At 43.6% G+C, this 14,130-nt stretch overlaps 1 protein-coding gene across 1 annotated transcript in view; it reads right to left on the bottom strand.

Moving 5' to 3' along the window:
- The window catches only part of LOC117810434 (SH3 and multiple ankyrin repeat domains protein 2-like), a 284,015-nt gene that overhangs the window by 99,111 nt on the left and 170,774 nt on the right, over positions 1–14,130 (bottom strand). The window contains 2 exon segments of the mRNA XM_034680270.1: positions 2,227–2,413; positions 12,452–12,456. Of these exon segments, the coding sequence (XP_034536161.1) occupies positions 2,227–2,413; positions 12,452–12,456 (192 nt within the window).

The raw sequence follows: 14,130 nt of genomic DNA, 5'->3' as shown, positions 1-14,130 counted from the left end.
ACATTGAAGTCCTCAGACTGCCTCCCTGAGAGTCCAGTAAGAATTCCTCTTCAGTTTTTTGATATTTAACCAGACGTGAGTTTGATTTGAAGCTCTTTGTGTAACAGGATTAGATGAAATGTGATGAAAGCAATGAAGACAACAAAATGTAAGTTTGTTTACGCTGTAGGGCTCAGTGGGAGCAGCTTCTGATCTGAGAGCCATCATGCATGAGAGAAGAGGATTTTATGTACATGCACGCCAAAGCATTAATTCTATTAGTAACATTTATAACGCTGCAGTCGCCTTTCATTTCTTAAGTTTCCAACAACAGTTTAGCATCCAGCCGGCTCTGTTCCACGGCTCCATCCCTCCCCACACCGCACTGCTGCTGCTCAGCTCGCCCCGCTCTCTGCTCGCCTCGCCTCGCTCTCTGCTCTCGGGGAGGTTAAAAAAATATTGCGGTTGGGAGAAACCAGTGGTGACAAGTGACACTTCCTATAAATCACCCTCCTACTGGAAGACACAGACCGCGGGCACGTACGAGGGGTTTCATGAGGGCATACATGATTGTGATGAGTGTGTTTCTTTAGGTGTCGTCCTGTGTGTGACACAGAGAGGGAGAGAGGGAGAGAGGGAAGGAGGGAGAGCACAAAAACGCAGAAATGCAGAGAGCAGAGAGAGGATGTGAGCTTATGTGACAGCTCGAGCATCAGTGCATGTTTGCATGCTCGTGTGTGTGTGAGAGAGAGTGTTTGTGAGTGTGTGTGTGTGTGTGTGTGTTCACCCCCGTGCAGGATAAGCTATGCTGGGTCAGTTCCCCCGGGGTGATAGCAGAGTGTGTCAGAATGACTAGAACATTCCTCTTGTTTTTCTCTCTCCTCTCCCTCCATGTCAGTCCCTCTCTCGGTCTCCTGCCTCCCCCTCTTTTTTCTCTTTTCTCCATCTTAAAAAAAACACCAAATACTAAATTTACCTCTCGACAGTAACCGCGGCGTAGACCAATAGCACGGCACGGCACAGTTGTGGAATGCAACGTGGATTATGACATGGTAAGAATCGTCATAGAAACCGACGCAGCAGCTCACACTGGCTATTTTTAGAGCCAATCTCACGGCCTGGTGGAATATCAAACTGCCTGGATAGGTCAGTCGGATCACAACAGCTCATGATGTGGAGGGAAGAGGTGGGTGATGGTGAGCGCAACGGGGCAGGTGCACGCCAAAACACGAGAGCAGATTTTTTTGGGTCACACTGCAATTTTTTTTTCTGCATCCAGTGATTCAAGCAATGATGTCATGTTACAGATATTTATATCACAGCTGAGAGTGATATAAATATAAGAGAATTAAAGTTTGTAAGAGCAGGAGCTGCAGCTGTGATGACTAGGTCCAGACTCTCTACTCGAGGGGACAGGGCCTTCTCAGTGGTGGCCCCAAAGCTGGGGAACAGGCTGCACAGTCTGTGGAGCATCTTTAAAACTCTGCTGAAAACCCATCTTTTCTCCTTGGCGTACGGTCCCAGCTAAACAAGAATCCTTGGCTTTTTACTTCTTTGCTCTTTTATTTCCTAAATTGAGCTCTTACTATTCTTTTATTGTTTTTATTTGTTGTTATATTGTGTATGATTATATTGTATTTTAATATCAACTGAGGTTGTTTTAAATGTGCTTTATAAATAAAGTTTGACTTGACTTGACTACAGATGCCATCAAAGTGCACGCTGCGTGACGAGGTCATAATAAAGTTGTTTGATTGTATTTTTAATGCAAAACTTATGTGCATGTTTTTGCATGCTTTCAAAGAGACTGAGAATAAAATCACTTCATGCATTCTCTCTAAAACAACATCTAACACAGCTGAGGGTGAGTCAAACTGCATGAAATTGCACCATTCTGCAGGAATATCAACATATGAATCTTAGAGGGATGAGAGAAGTTAATTATAAAGTTGATTGTATTTTTAATGCAAAACTTCTGTGCATGTTTTTGCATGATTTCAAAGAGTCTGAGAATAAAATCACTTCATGCATTCTCTCTAAAACAACATGTAACACAGCTGAGGGTGAGTCAAACTGCATGAAATGGCACCATTTTGCAGGAATATCAACATCTGAATCTGGTATGAGAGAAGTTAATTAAATAATTGGATGTTGATGAAGGAAGGATGAAGGATGGAGGACGGAGGATGGAGGGAGGAGACAAACAGTGCACAAAAAAAAGCATAAAAAAGTCATAAATGTTCCTACCTTTGGCCCCCCGCAGGACGAATCCAAAGCCCTCATTCTCCTTCTTCTGGAGCACCACCGTCTTCTCGTCCACCACGCAGTCACTGTGGAGGAGATGCCGAGCAGAGCGCCCGTTAGCACAGCCCATCATCCGCAGCATAGCCACGGACGCCCTGCCCGAGTGGAGGTTCATGCTGCTGGAGGAGAGCTAGTCCGGCCAGGGCAGGGCAGGGCAACCCCGACCCCACCCCACCACCACCACCACTGCCGCCTCCTCCTCCTCCTCCCCCTCCTCCTCCTCCTCCTCCTCTGGCCGGCCTCTATCTCTATCAGACGGTATGACAGCGGCCCCGGCAGCCCGGCGACAGCATCTCCACAAAAACAGACGACCCCGAAGAAAAAAAAGAAAGAGGGAGACGAGGGAAGAGACGCGCCTGCCTCCCTCCCTCCTCCTCACCGCTGCTCCTCTTCCACCTCTTCCTCCTCTTCCTCCCCTGGTTACCCCCGCGGCTCCGGCATCAGGCCGGTGGAGACAGCGGCTCACGGCTTCTGATAAGGCGGGGAGGAAGGCTGAGGCTCGCCGGGTTGGTGGGAGGGTGGAGGGAGAGAATGCGAGAGAGAGGGAGGGAGGGAGGGAGGGAGAGCAGCAGAGTCTCGGTGTGGATGATGATGATGTCTCGGTGCGCGGTGCGCTGCAATGTGCGAACTGCTTCGGAACCGACTGCTCGTGTGGAGGGTGTGTGCGCGCGCGCGTCGGTTTATTGGGTGAGATGTGGAGGGGGACTGTGAGGTGTCATAACTCACCTGACTTACAGATCTATCGGGGGGTTGATTGGTTTAAACTTCTGCTGCTGTTTGAGAGCTGAGAGTTTGATCTGCTGACATTTCTGACTGATTTGAAGTCCATCACTTTTTCAACAATGAAACTTTTTAACTATAACTTTTATAATGTTACAATGTCATTTAGCAGACGCTTGTATCCAAAGCGACTTACATATGAGAACAAGAACAACACAAGCAAAGATCTAGACAAGAGGAAACAAGATCAGTAAGAGGAACAAAGTGCTTCAAGTCCATTTGGGTGCAGGTACTGCCAAGCAGTGTAAAGGCAATGCACAAAGTAAATAAGGAACATCTACAATGAAGGAACCAAACCATCTAAGACAGGGGTGTCCAAACTTTTTTCAAAGAGGGTCACATATGATGTTGTCAGAATACCTCAGGTCCAGTGACTTCTACTGAGACTTAGGAATCATAAAAGTTTTTAATTTAATAACAATTATTTTACATGTTTTCTCAATAAAACAGTAACTAGGAAGTACCATGTAAACATTAACAAACTTTATCTTCTTCTGGAGGAAAATGTTTTTCCTTAGAGTCGGGCAACGTGGGAAAAAATATTGTATCATTATTTTCCTATGGCAGGATCACAATCTGGATTTCATCACATTTCTTTTTCATGTTAAGAAAAAGAACATATTAAGAACACAATAATTATTTTCCTGAGTTCTGAAGATTTTTGATGCACCTAATTTTGCCTTCTCTGCACAATTTCAATTTTTTTGATCTTGTCTTGTGTCCTCTTTTGTGTCTTCTGAACTTTTAGTGTTCATCAAGAACATTTTCACATCATGATAAAAACATTAATTTGAAAACCTGTCAGCTTTAAGAGTTCTTGTGTTTCTTCTTTATTGCCGTCTTGCAGAATTCCCAGAGCTTTGGCTTTAGACAGGTAGTCCATATGAAGCTTTTGAGACGTTTCTGGATTGACTTTAGTTTTGTTTGTGCGCTTGAAAGAAACTGCAAATGTACAGATGATTCAGAAGGTGATTAAATTCTTTGCTATGAATAACACATCTTAAGATGGAAGCTTGGGGCCATAAATAAATGGACCTTGGGCCAATTGGCCCCCCGGCCGTACTTTGGACATGCCTGATTTAAGACCTTCCATTATTTTCATCAACAATTAACATCACCACAATAATGACCAAAGTACCAAGTGCTGGGTCACTCCAGACCTGAACACAGAGTCCCAGAGTAGAGCAGGACAGTGGAGTCAACTGTAGCTGGAAGACATGATCTGCCCCTGGGGACAACAGTGGAGAACAGTCTAGCTAAGTGCATAGTGCTTCCTAAAGAGCTGGGTCTTTAGCTGTCTTTGGAAAGTAGAGAGGGACTCTGCAGATCGAATGGAGTTGGCTTTTTATGTAAAATGCATCACTTCTAGCTCACAAAAAGAACTTTTTACTGTGGATATTAACCCTCCTGTTATGTTCGTTTCTCCGGAACAGCTATAATGCTCCTGGGTCAGTTTGACCCAGGAGCATATTCAATTATCCAAAAGTGTCAGAACCCCAAAAAATCCCAAAACACGTTTTTTTAATCTAATTTTTAACTCCATTACTAAACATTTAAATCAAGATTTAGTCCATGGGTGTTCTTTAATTCTCAGATCATGGTTCAATGAGGATAACTCACTCCTTTTTCATTAACATTCATGTTAAAACTTTTTAAAATGTACATAGGAAAGCCCTAAATATAAATACAATAGTTTTACATGACATTGATTTTTGTTTATTTTATTTTACATTTAGAGTTTTTTATTTTTATGAAGTGATGTTGATAAATTAACATGAGACACCTCTTCTGTCACATGCTGTCCAGATTTTTATGCTGCATTCAGCAGGTTTGGAGACATATGCTGCCTAAAATAGACTTAAAAAAGGGTCAATTTGACCCCAAACATAACAGGAGGGTTAAAGACACCAACTGGCTACAGAAACTTTATGCAGACGAAAACGCACATGCCCTTAAATAGAGTCAGATATGGAGGTAAGCAGATACTAAATCAGGATCTGGGTATGCACCTTTAAGAAAACATGTTTAATAAAGTTTTAAGCTGCTCTAACTAAGTTTACAATCTTCTCTGCACACTGCAACCATAACATATTATATTATATTAACATAACATATCTTATTACTATTATATTCATCTACTACATGTGCACTCTGGCTTATTTCATGTCTTCAAAAGTACTTCTATGTCTTTCTTTGTACAGATAGTATTTTTGTATTTATTTAGAATTTTTGGATTTGTGTTTAGGTTTATATATTTATTGCCCTTACTGTTTTGTTGTGTCCGTACTGTCTTGTTGTTAAGAACCAGTGTTCCATTCACCACGTCAAATTCCTTGTGTGTGCGAGCTCACTTGGCAATAAAGCTTTCTTGAATCTTGAATCTTGAATCTTGAAACCTGCTCTCATCTCAGGTCTTCTCATACCAACACCTGTCTCATCCTTTTAGCACCTTTATCACATGCACAAGGTGTCACTTCACGCCTATCATGCACATACAGATTTCCAAACAGCCCCCCGGTCTCCAGGGTCCAGCCTCTGCTCTACACTATGTCTCTATGATGCAGGTTTGTCCTCTGGCAAAATAGGTTGCAACACAGTTAATGAAGCTAATTGTGGGTCTGATGTGAATCCTGAAGAGTGCCTTGTGTGCTCAAAAGAGATGCTCAGGCCCCTGACAAAGGGTTGGTGTTTGCGACTTTGCAGAGCAACTCAGTCAAGCAGACGTAGGTCCACACTTACAGCTGCTCAACAATGTTTCATACAGAAGCAATCTGGGGACATTTGCAGATGCACAATCCAAAGGTCTATTTATATCCCAGCTCAAAATCTGTGCGCTGCCATGTCAGTGAAGGTTCCAATGGTTTCAAAATACCGCATCTGTCATGTTTTTTTAATGAAACGTTGCTTAAGGCAAAGCTTTTGATTTACCAGTCGGTCTACGTTCCAACCCTCACCTATGGTCATGAGCTGTGGGTCTTGACCGAAAGGATAAGATCTTGGATGCAAGTGCCTGAAATGAGTTTCCTCTGAAGGGTGTCTGGGCTCCGCCTTAGAGAGAGGGTCAGGAGCTCAGGCATCTGGAGGAAGCCGCTGCTCCTTTGTGTCGAAAGGAGTCAGCTGATGTGGTTCAGGCATCTGATGAGGATGCAGTGGTGGTTCTGGGGAGGGGCAAACAGGGGCCCCTGTAAAACTGAACCTGGACCCCCCTGTGCCCCCCCCCCCCCCTCCACACCAAAATAATATTACACAATAAAAAAAGCTTTGGTATCGCGTCAATGTTACAGGCGGAACATATACGTGTGGCACTTGGTTCCAGTCCCTTAGAGCGCTAAGGGACTCATGTTGAGGGTAAACAGCCAAACAGCTGCTGTCAGTCTGCATGTTGATGTAGAACACAGTAGTATATATGTCTAGTTTAAAGGGATGCACTGATGTTCTGCCAGTTTGTTCTCAGCAGGTCCTCGCCCTTCTCAGTCTCTTTTGTCAGGGTTGAATGTGTCCCTCTGACAACACCCTTGGCCCCAGCCTGGCCTCCCCAGTAAAATTGGTCTAGAACCGCCACTGTGAGGATGCCTCCTGGGTGCCTCCCGGACGCCTCCCTTTAGAGGTGTTCCGGGCACGTCCAACTGGAAGAAGGCCCCGGGGAAGACCCAGAACTGGGTGGAGGGATTATATATCACGCCTGGTCTGGGATCGCCTTGTGATTCCCCAGGAGGATCTGGAAAGTGTTGCTGGGGAGAGGGATGTCTAGGTCAATTTGCTTAGACTGTTACCTCTGCAACCCAACCCCGGATAAGTGGAAGTAAATGGATGGATGTTGCTTAATAAAAGCTACAGATGGATCACCTGATTGCATGAAAAGCAGTAAGCGTTAAGGGATTCTTCTAAGCCTGGTTGGTATCCATCTTTATTATGTTATGGTTTATATTCTGTGCTTGAATTGATCCAAACATTTGGAGAACTCTGGTCTGAAAGGAGCTGATGGGTTACATCAGCTGTTGGATGAAATGACTCAGGTGCAAGAAGAAGCTCGTAGACTGACGCTCCATGTTTTCCTGAGGAGCAGCTGCAGCTCTGAATTGCATAAGACAATTTGTCAGCAGCTTCATTTCTGAACCGACGCTGTTGTTGCTGCACTCGTGTACACGAGGAATCCTCCATGTGGTGATGCATGCAGCTTCGGATTACTCCAACGGGAGAGGCACCTCTTGAAGTTTGACTCAGCATTAAGCTGTCTGATCTGACAAAATAAGCTAAACCAGACCCCCCCTGGAGTCGGCGTTTTTTTAAGAGATTTGCACGACATGGTTCGTTCCATCGCTCCTATCCCGCGGTGATCGTGGCCGCCGTGTTGACAGCCGAGGAGAGGGGAACCTGAAGGCCACGCTCGCTCCTGCAGCATCATCGAGGTGCATCATTTAGCTTATATTTTGTGCAGGATTACTCTGAATAGACACGTGGGATGAGAGAGAGAAAAGGCAGAGAGACGGGAGAATAAAGGAGGAGAGAGAGGTGCCACTGCCATCCTAGCAACAGTTCCCCTAGCAACGCAATCTGTCTAGAGAGGAAGGAGGCCCGCACTGCTGACACACTGAAGGTTATCTCACAGCATTCCCTTACACACACACACACATGCACACACATGCACACACACTCTGGCCTGTAGTGGGCGGCCGCTGATAATCACACCTTGATCACCGGAATGTGACACGGCGGCGGCTCCGATAGGTCAGCGCTCTGCGGAAAGAGGGCCGAGCTGTTTATCCGACATGTCATCTTATTGTTCAACAACTGATGAGGTGGGGCAACAGTGATGCTGCTTAATCAAAACAAAGTGGAGCATGCAGGATGTGGGACATGCTGCTCATACGGGGTGAAGTTCAGGCTCACTGCAGGGAGCGTGCTGCCTCAATCTGGGCTCCACCGTGGGAGGCCGCCGTGTATTTATAGTCCAGAGGAGAGGAGAGGAGCTGCATGCAGTGCTGGGGAAGTTTGTTCCTCACACATTCAGCTCCAGTCGTGGGGTTTGACTGTATGGCTTGATGCACATTCACGCTGGGCCTCTTTTTTTATCTGATATCACGAGCAGCAACTTCTATAAGAGAAATAAGGTCAGTGCAGAAGTGCCAAAAAACTGCAGTTCCTCCAGTGTCCACTTGAGGCTGGCTCCAAAAGTGAGTCAACCCCCATAGAGCCTCATGTTGAACGTCATTCAAATCAGCCACACCCCTCCCACTGGCTCGTGCGCTCTCGTCCATCAACACCCACTGGTTGTGTTTTCAGAACGCAGCACGGAGCAGGACCTCTGGACAGCTGGAGTCATGTGACCGAGGCTTTCCCAGCAGTAATCCCTGAATCAAGGATTCTCCTCCTCTTCCTCTCCTCATCCATGTTGTCTTTCTGGTCCTCTGAAAACCTCTGACCTGTTGACTCCAGGCCTGGCTCCGCTCATCATGACTTTGGTTTGTTGTTGTAGTTAAGTGAAATACGATCTGGTGATAACACAGAGTGTTTTATTCTGAAAATTAACCGGATGTTTTCATTTTGTTTTGGTGAAACCTGACTTCCTGTCCCGCTCCATCTGCTCTGTTGAGATTGATGCGTCGTGCTCCGGATCCAGTGGAAGTTAACACATTGACTAGAATAGAAACCTATCAGATCAGGTGCTGTGACGGATCAGAGACGGACTGGATCTGATCTGGTCCACATGGTCGGGGTTGTCAGTTAGGAACGCAAGCTCAGAGGACTCTGATGCTGCCGGTCTGCAGAGACACTGGGGCACCTTTTTGAAATCTCTCTGCATGGAGGTTCCTCCAGTCTGTCCGATTGTGTATTACTGCCCCAGAAGAAGAGCTGTTTTGGAGACGTGGTGCATGGCTGCAGCCCCCGATGGAGGGTCTCTGTTGGGTCCAAAACCTTGAGCCAGCTGATTCACTTTGAAACATGCTTAAAACTTAAAACACCTCCTGATTGGACGTGCATCGATTGCTTGTACTTTCAGGTTTATTACAACACTTACAAGAGGGGCACTGGCTTCATTATTCAACGTCTTGACTTAGATCCCTGCTTAAGGGCCAAATTCCACCAGATCCATGTCCGCTCTGTCACAGCACCAGATCTGATAGGTTTATATTCTAGTCAATCTGTTAGCTTCCACTGGATCCGCTTCGTTGTGTTCCGGCTGCGTCTCTGATCTGGCAGGTAGCAACATTTCCCTCCACTTTTCCTCCTGACAATCAGAGCAGGTGAGGACATGCTCCGAACTATCTGCTGTTCACCTCCAGTAAGAGGTCTGCGTTAGTCTGCTGTGTCCCGTGAGTTATCAAGTATGTGATTTCCCATGAATATTCCTTGTATCCCTTAGGACGTCTCTCTAATAAATAAAGAAGCTGTGAAATAAACCCACTTTGACAGGCTCAGATTCATGAACCTTGAACGACATTATAAATGCAGTTGAGCTTCGTCCTCATGAAGTGGAATCAGAGGGAAATGCTGGAGCATGGATTTCAGACGGTCATCATGCCCTTAACACTTTTCCACTGACAGGCGGTGGAGAAATGATGCTCAGCTATCCGTCAGTCATCGTGCACAAAGGCCTCTACCTCTGTGTCACATGCTTTGAATGCAGCAGAGCACTTTCATCTCACTGCATGCGCTCATCTGTGCTCTGTGACTCTACAAAGACGGCTCAGGTCTCAGCATCAGCAGCATTTTATCTGAGGCAGCAGAGAGCTGATGCATCATGTATGAAAATACACATCTGGCTCTCCTCCCTCGTTCCTCCTCTCTGTGCACACGTCAGATTTTCAGAGTGGCTGAGAGGAGGAGAGCGCCTGCAAACTCTCTCACAGCGCTGGTCTGAGGCATTCAAATTTCAGTCTGCCATGGAAGCATTTCCAACGAACTCGCTCTGAGTATTTTAAAATGTAGAACTAATAAACTTCATGAAATGTTTAACTCTTGTTTTGACACATATTCTGACAGCTTTAACTCATTTCATCTCTGTTTGCAGCTAAAAAGAATTATAAAACATGCACAAGAAAGTGTTCTGTGAGTTAAAATACAGATTTCGCCGATGGAGTCCGGGGGTTTTGACGAGATCGGTCTGACAGCTGTTCCTGGTTTGCAGAGGTCTATCTCTGCAGGGATCCTTCCTGTGATGTCGTCAACACTTAAAATAACAACCTGAGCCTGCAGGGACAAAAATAAGAACTGACCGTGGACGTTTCTTCATCAGACGCTCATGCACACAAAGGTTCTTGCAGCCACTACAGCTTGTGTTGCAGCTGCAGCTGTTGCTAGATTACGAAGGAAGTATCGTGCACGTAGCTTCCCTGGTGACTCTGGAGGTTAATTGAATTTACTCTGCAGGCTAAATATTTGATTATATTCAAGGAAACTCTAAAAGAAAACTGCAAGGAATCATTTCCTGGTATTAGCAGCGGCTCTACATCAAGAAATGATACCCTAGAAAAGCCTGCCAGGATTGGTTTAGCTGCTAAGGTTGATATTGAATGTCCCGTATGTTCTTGATTCTGATTGGTCACTGAGAAAGAAGTGACACTGACGAGCAGCTGTGTTCCAAATTGAAATATTTCAACTGAGGTGCATCCATGCATCTATTTGTATACAGATATTTCCCAAAACAATTTTTATCTATCTATGTTTTTGATTATTTCTCCTTCAGCAAAAATATCCCAGAATCAGTTGAGGACATCGTCATCAGCCTGCCAGGCCACTAGGGGGCGATAATGTGTAATCAGTGGGTCACATAAAACCCCAAAGAAGAACATTGTGAGCATGGTTATTTGGCAAATGTGGCAAAATGTAAACAGTGTTCTTCAAACTGTTTATGGATCTGTAATTAAAAAATATTGATTGTGATATATTAATTCGCCCGCACGCCGCTGCACAATGATGATGAACGGAGAGGTTTTCATCTAAAAATGCGATTAAACCTAACACTACTGAGCAGATGTAAACAAACAGCATGCACAATACATAAAAAACTACAAAAGCCATGTCCAATTTGAGGTAATGAGGTCAGAATTTCCCAAAACTTCTGTTTCTGCACAAAAAAAATCTCCATCTTGGAAGGTGTTCTCCAAGCCTCCGCCATCAGTGATCTAAAGCTCAGTTTGCGAGGGGACAGGAGACCAAAACTGAGAGACAAATTATGTTTCAGAAGTATCCACCAACATGTGGACGGGACTTGAGCGATCTGTGGGAGCTGTGACAGAAACCATCTGATGTGCAGGCTGGAGGCATGGAGCTGACTTAGGTAGGTTCGTGTAGAGAGCGCAAAAACGCCCTCAGTGGACACAGGCCCTAACTCTTTCAGCTCCTAAAGCATGTATAAGTAAGAGTTCATCCATCCATCCATTATCTTGACCGCCTATCCCGTTAGGGGTCACGGGGAGCTGGAGCCTATCCCAGCTGGCTTCGGGCGGAAGGCAGGGTACACCCTGGACAGGTCGCCAACCTATCACAGGGCTAACACAGAGAGACAGACAACCATTCATGCACACACTCACACCTACGGGCAATTTAGAGTGATCAATCAACCTGAGCATGTTTTTGGGATGTGGAAGGGAGCCGGAGAACCTGGAGAGAACCCACGCATGCACGGGGAGAACATGCAAACTCCACACAGAAAGGAACCCGCCCGGCCGGGGATTAGAACCAGGAACCTTCTAGCTGTGAGGCAACAGCGCTACCCACTGCACCACCGTGCAGCCTAGTAAGAGTTCATGTCAAAGATATTGATATCTAATGAATAGTTTGTGTAAATGATCAGGTTAGATCATGGGTCGCTTCATGAACAGAGGATATAAGTGACATATTTATCATGCATTGTGTTACATCAGGATTTATCAGCCCTCAACAGATCTGAACTTTCCTTTATATCAATAATATTTAGCAGCTTCTTCTTGTGTTTCTTTCTCCTTTCTGATCCACTCTCCCTCCCTGTTGGGCGCCTGCTTCATGCCCATAAACACACAGACCAGGAAAGTTCCTGCAGCCTCATGCAGAATTCATGGCACCCTCTGCCAGTTCAAAAACAATTATGAATCTTTAAGGAGCAAAGGAAGGATTTGATGTACGTGCTTCAGAAAATGCAGCTTTGCAAAAATAAAAAAGGAGAAGGAATTGTAGAGAAATGAAGTTGTCCCAGAGTCTCTGAAGCCACACGGGTCTCTACATAGACGGCCAACCATCCTTCATAGCGGCTCTGGGTAAAGGGGTCGGTAAAGACGGTTCACCTTGACCTAAATTGGACCGTAACTGGAAAGAAACCCTTCCAGCGTGTTCCCAGAGGGCCTCCAGCATCATAATGATGAAAGATGTCACACTGTCCTTCATGGCCTCATCACCTGACATGGTTTACCTCGTCTGTTAGAGCACAGAGATCCGTGTGATGACTTATAGCTGACAAAAAGGTCTCTGTGTCGTCCAGTCAGTGTGAATCTGTCACAACAGGTTTGGTAGAAATCGATAGCTGTGCTTGTTTTCTATTTTTATCCTTGAGCGATGATTTAAAGATGATTTAAAGGTTTACAGGACAAAGCCTGTTAGAGCGTCACGATAATCTGGAGAACAATTCTAATCTACATCTTTACAGCAGATTATACGTATCAGCTCAGATCAGCTGATGAGAGTTAACCATGTCGACCAACATACTGTAATCCAGCTCTCTGACTCTGACCCTGCTTTAGAATCTTTTATTAAATAATGTTTATCAAGAAGATTTTAATTTATCTGTTTTTTTAATTTTCATGAATCTTATTTTCTTGATTTGAGGACATTTTTGATTTTTGTGAATATATTTGTAACTTTGTTAAGAAAAGTGCAAAAGTATAAACATGAATTTATTATTATAATTGTTATAGTTATTATTATATTTAAATGTGATTATTATTTTTATTACTATTGTTTTTATTATTATTATCATATTTATAATTGTTATTTTTGAGATAACTTCTGTTATTTCTAATATTATTATTTTTAATATTATTATTATTAATAAAGACATTGATATATTTATTTTAATTATTATTTTCTTTATTGTTGTTATTGTTTTTATTGTTGTGTCTAAGTACCATCTTATTATCATTATTCATATATTTTTCATTGTTATTATTATTATCATTTTATTATAACTATTTCATTATCATCATTCTAATTATTATTACCATAACTTGTACATATTTGTTATTGTTTTTATTGTTATCTTTTATTAATGGAATAATATAAATACTTGTTATTTTCATTCTGATTATATTTATTCTTCTTTTTAATATTTTTGTATCATTATTATTATTATTATTAGTATCAGTATTATTATTAATATTATTATTATTATTATTATTATTATTATTATTATTATAATCATTTTTATCTTTAATTATTATTATTTTTATTATTATTATTGGTATTCTTACCTATTTCTAACAGCCTGTCATCCTGCTTGGAGATTGGACCGACCAGCCGTCACTAGTAATCTCTGTCTCAAACATGGTTACATCTGTCTCTTAAATCTGCATTCATAATATAAACATAAAGATAATATAGTGAGTTCCTTAACTCTGAAAATGAAGAGTTGAAAACTTCTGGTAAACTGTATTTTCAGGGTCTTTGTCTTTGTACTTTTGACATTTTCATGTTAGTTATTTGTGTGAATTTTCAGCCACATCACTTCTCTCAGGGACGGGATCAGAGAAGCCAGAACTTCAGCAGCACGCTTCCACTCAGGGGTTAAAACCAGAGCACATGTTCTGCTTCCAAACTGCTGCTCACCTGATGATCTGATCGATGACCTGATGTGATCAAACATAAACCGGTCTTCATCCATATTCATGATCGTGCCGCAACTGGGTGACGGATTCTCCTAAACAGGATTTGTTCCTGATGGAGATTAAACTCCAGCACTGAGCGTCACATCTCTGTCTCTCTCTGTCTCTCTCTCTCTCTCTCTCTCTCTCATCTCTCGCTCTCTCTCTCTCTCCTCTCTCTCTCTCTCTGTGTCGGGGTCTGTGTCTGTGTCTGTCTCTCTCTCTCTGTCTCTGT

The sequence above is a fragment of the Notolabrus celidotus genome, chromosome 3 (genome assembly GCF_009762535.1).
Source record: "Notolabrus celidotus isolate fNotCel1 chromosome 3, fNotCel1.pri, whole genome shotgun sequence".
Lineage (NCBI taxonomy): Eukaryota > Metazoa > Chordata > Actinopteri > Labriformes > Labridae > Notolabrus > Notolabrus celidotus.
The sequence above is the reverse complement of the archived record's forward strand: the minus strand, read 5'-3'. Positions and strand labels throughout refer to the sequence as shown.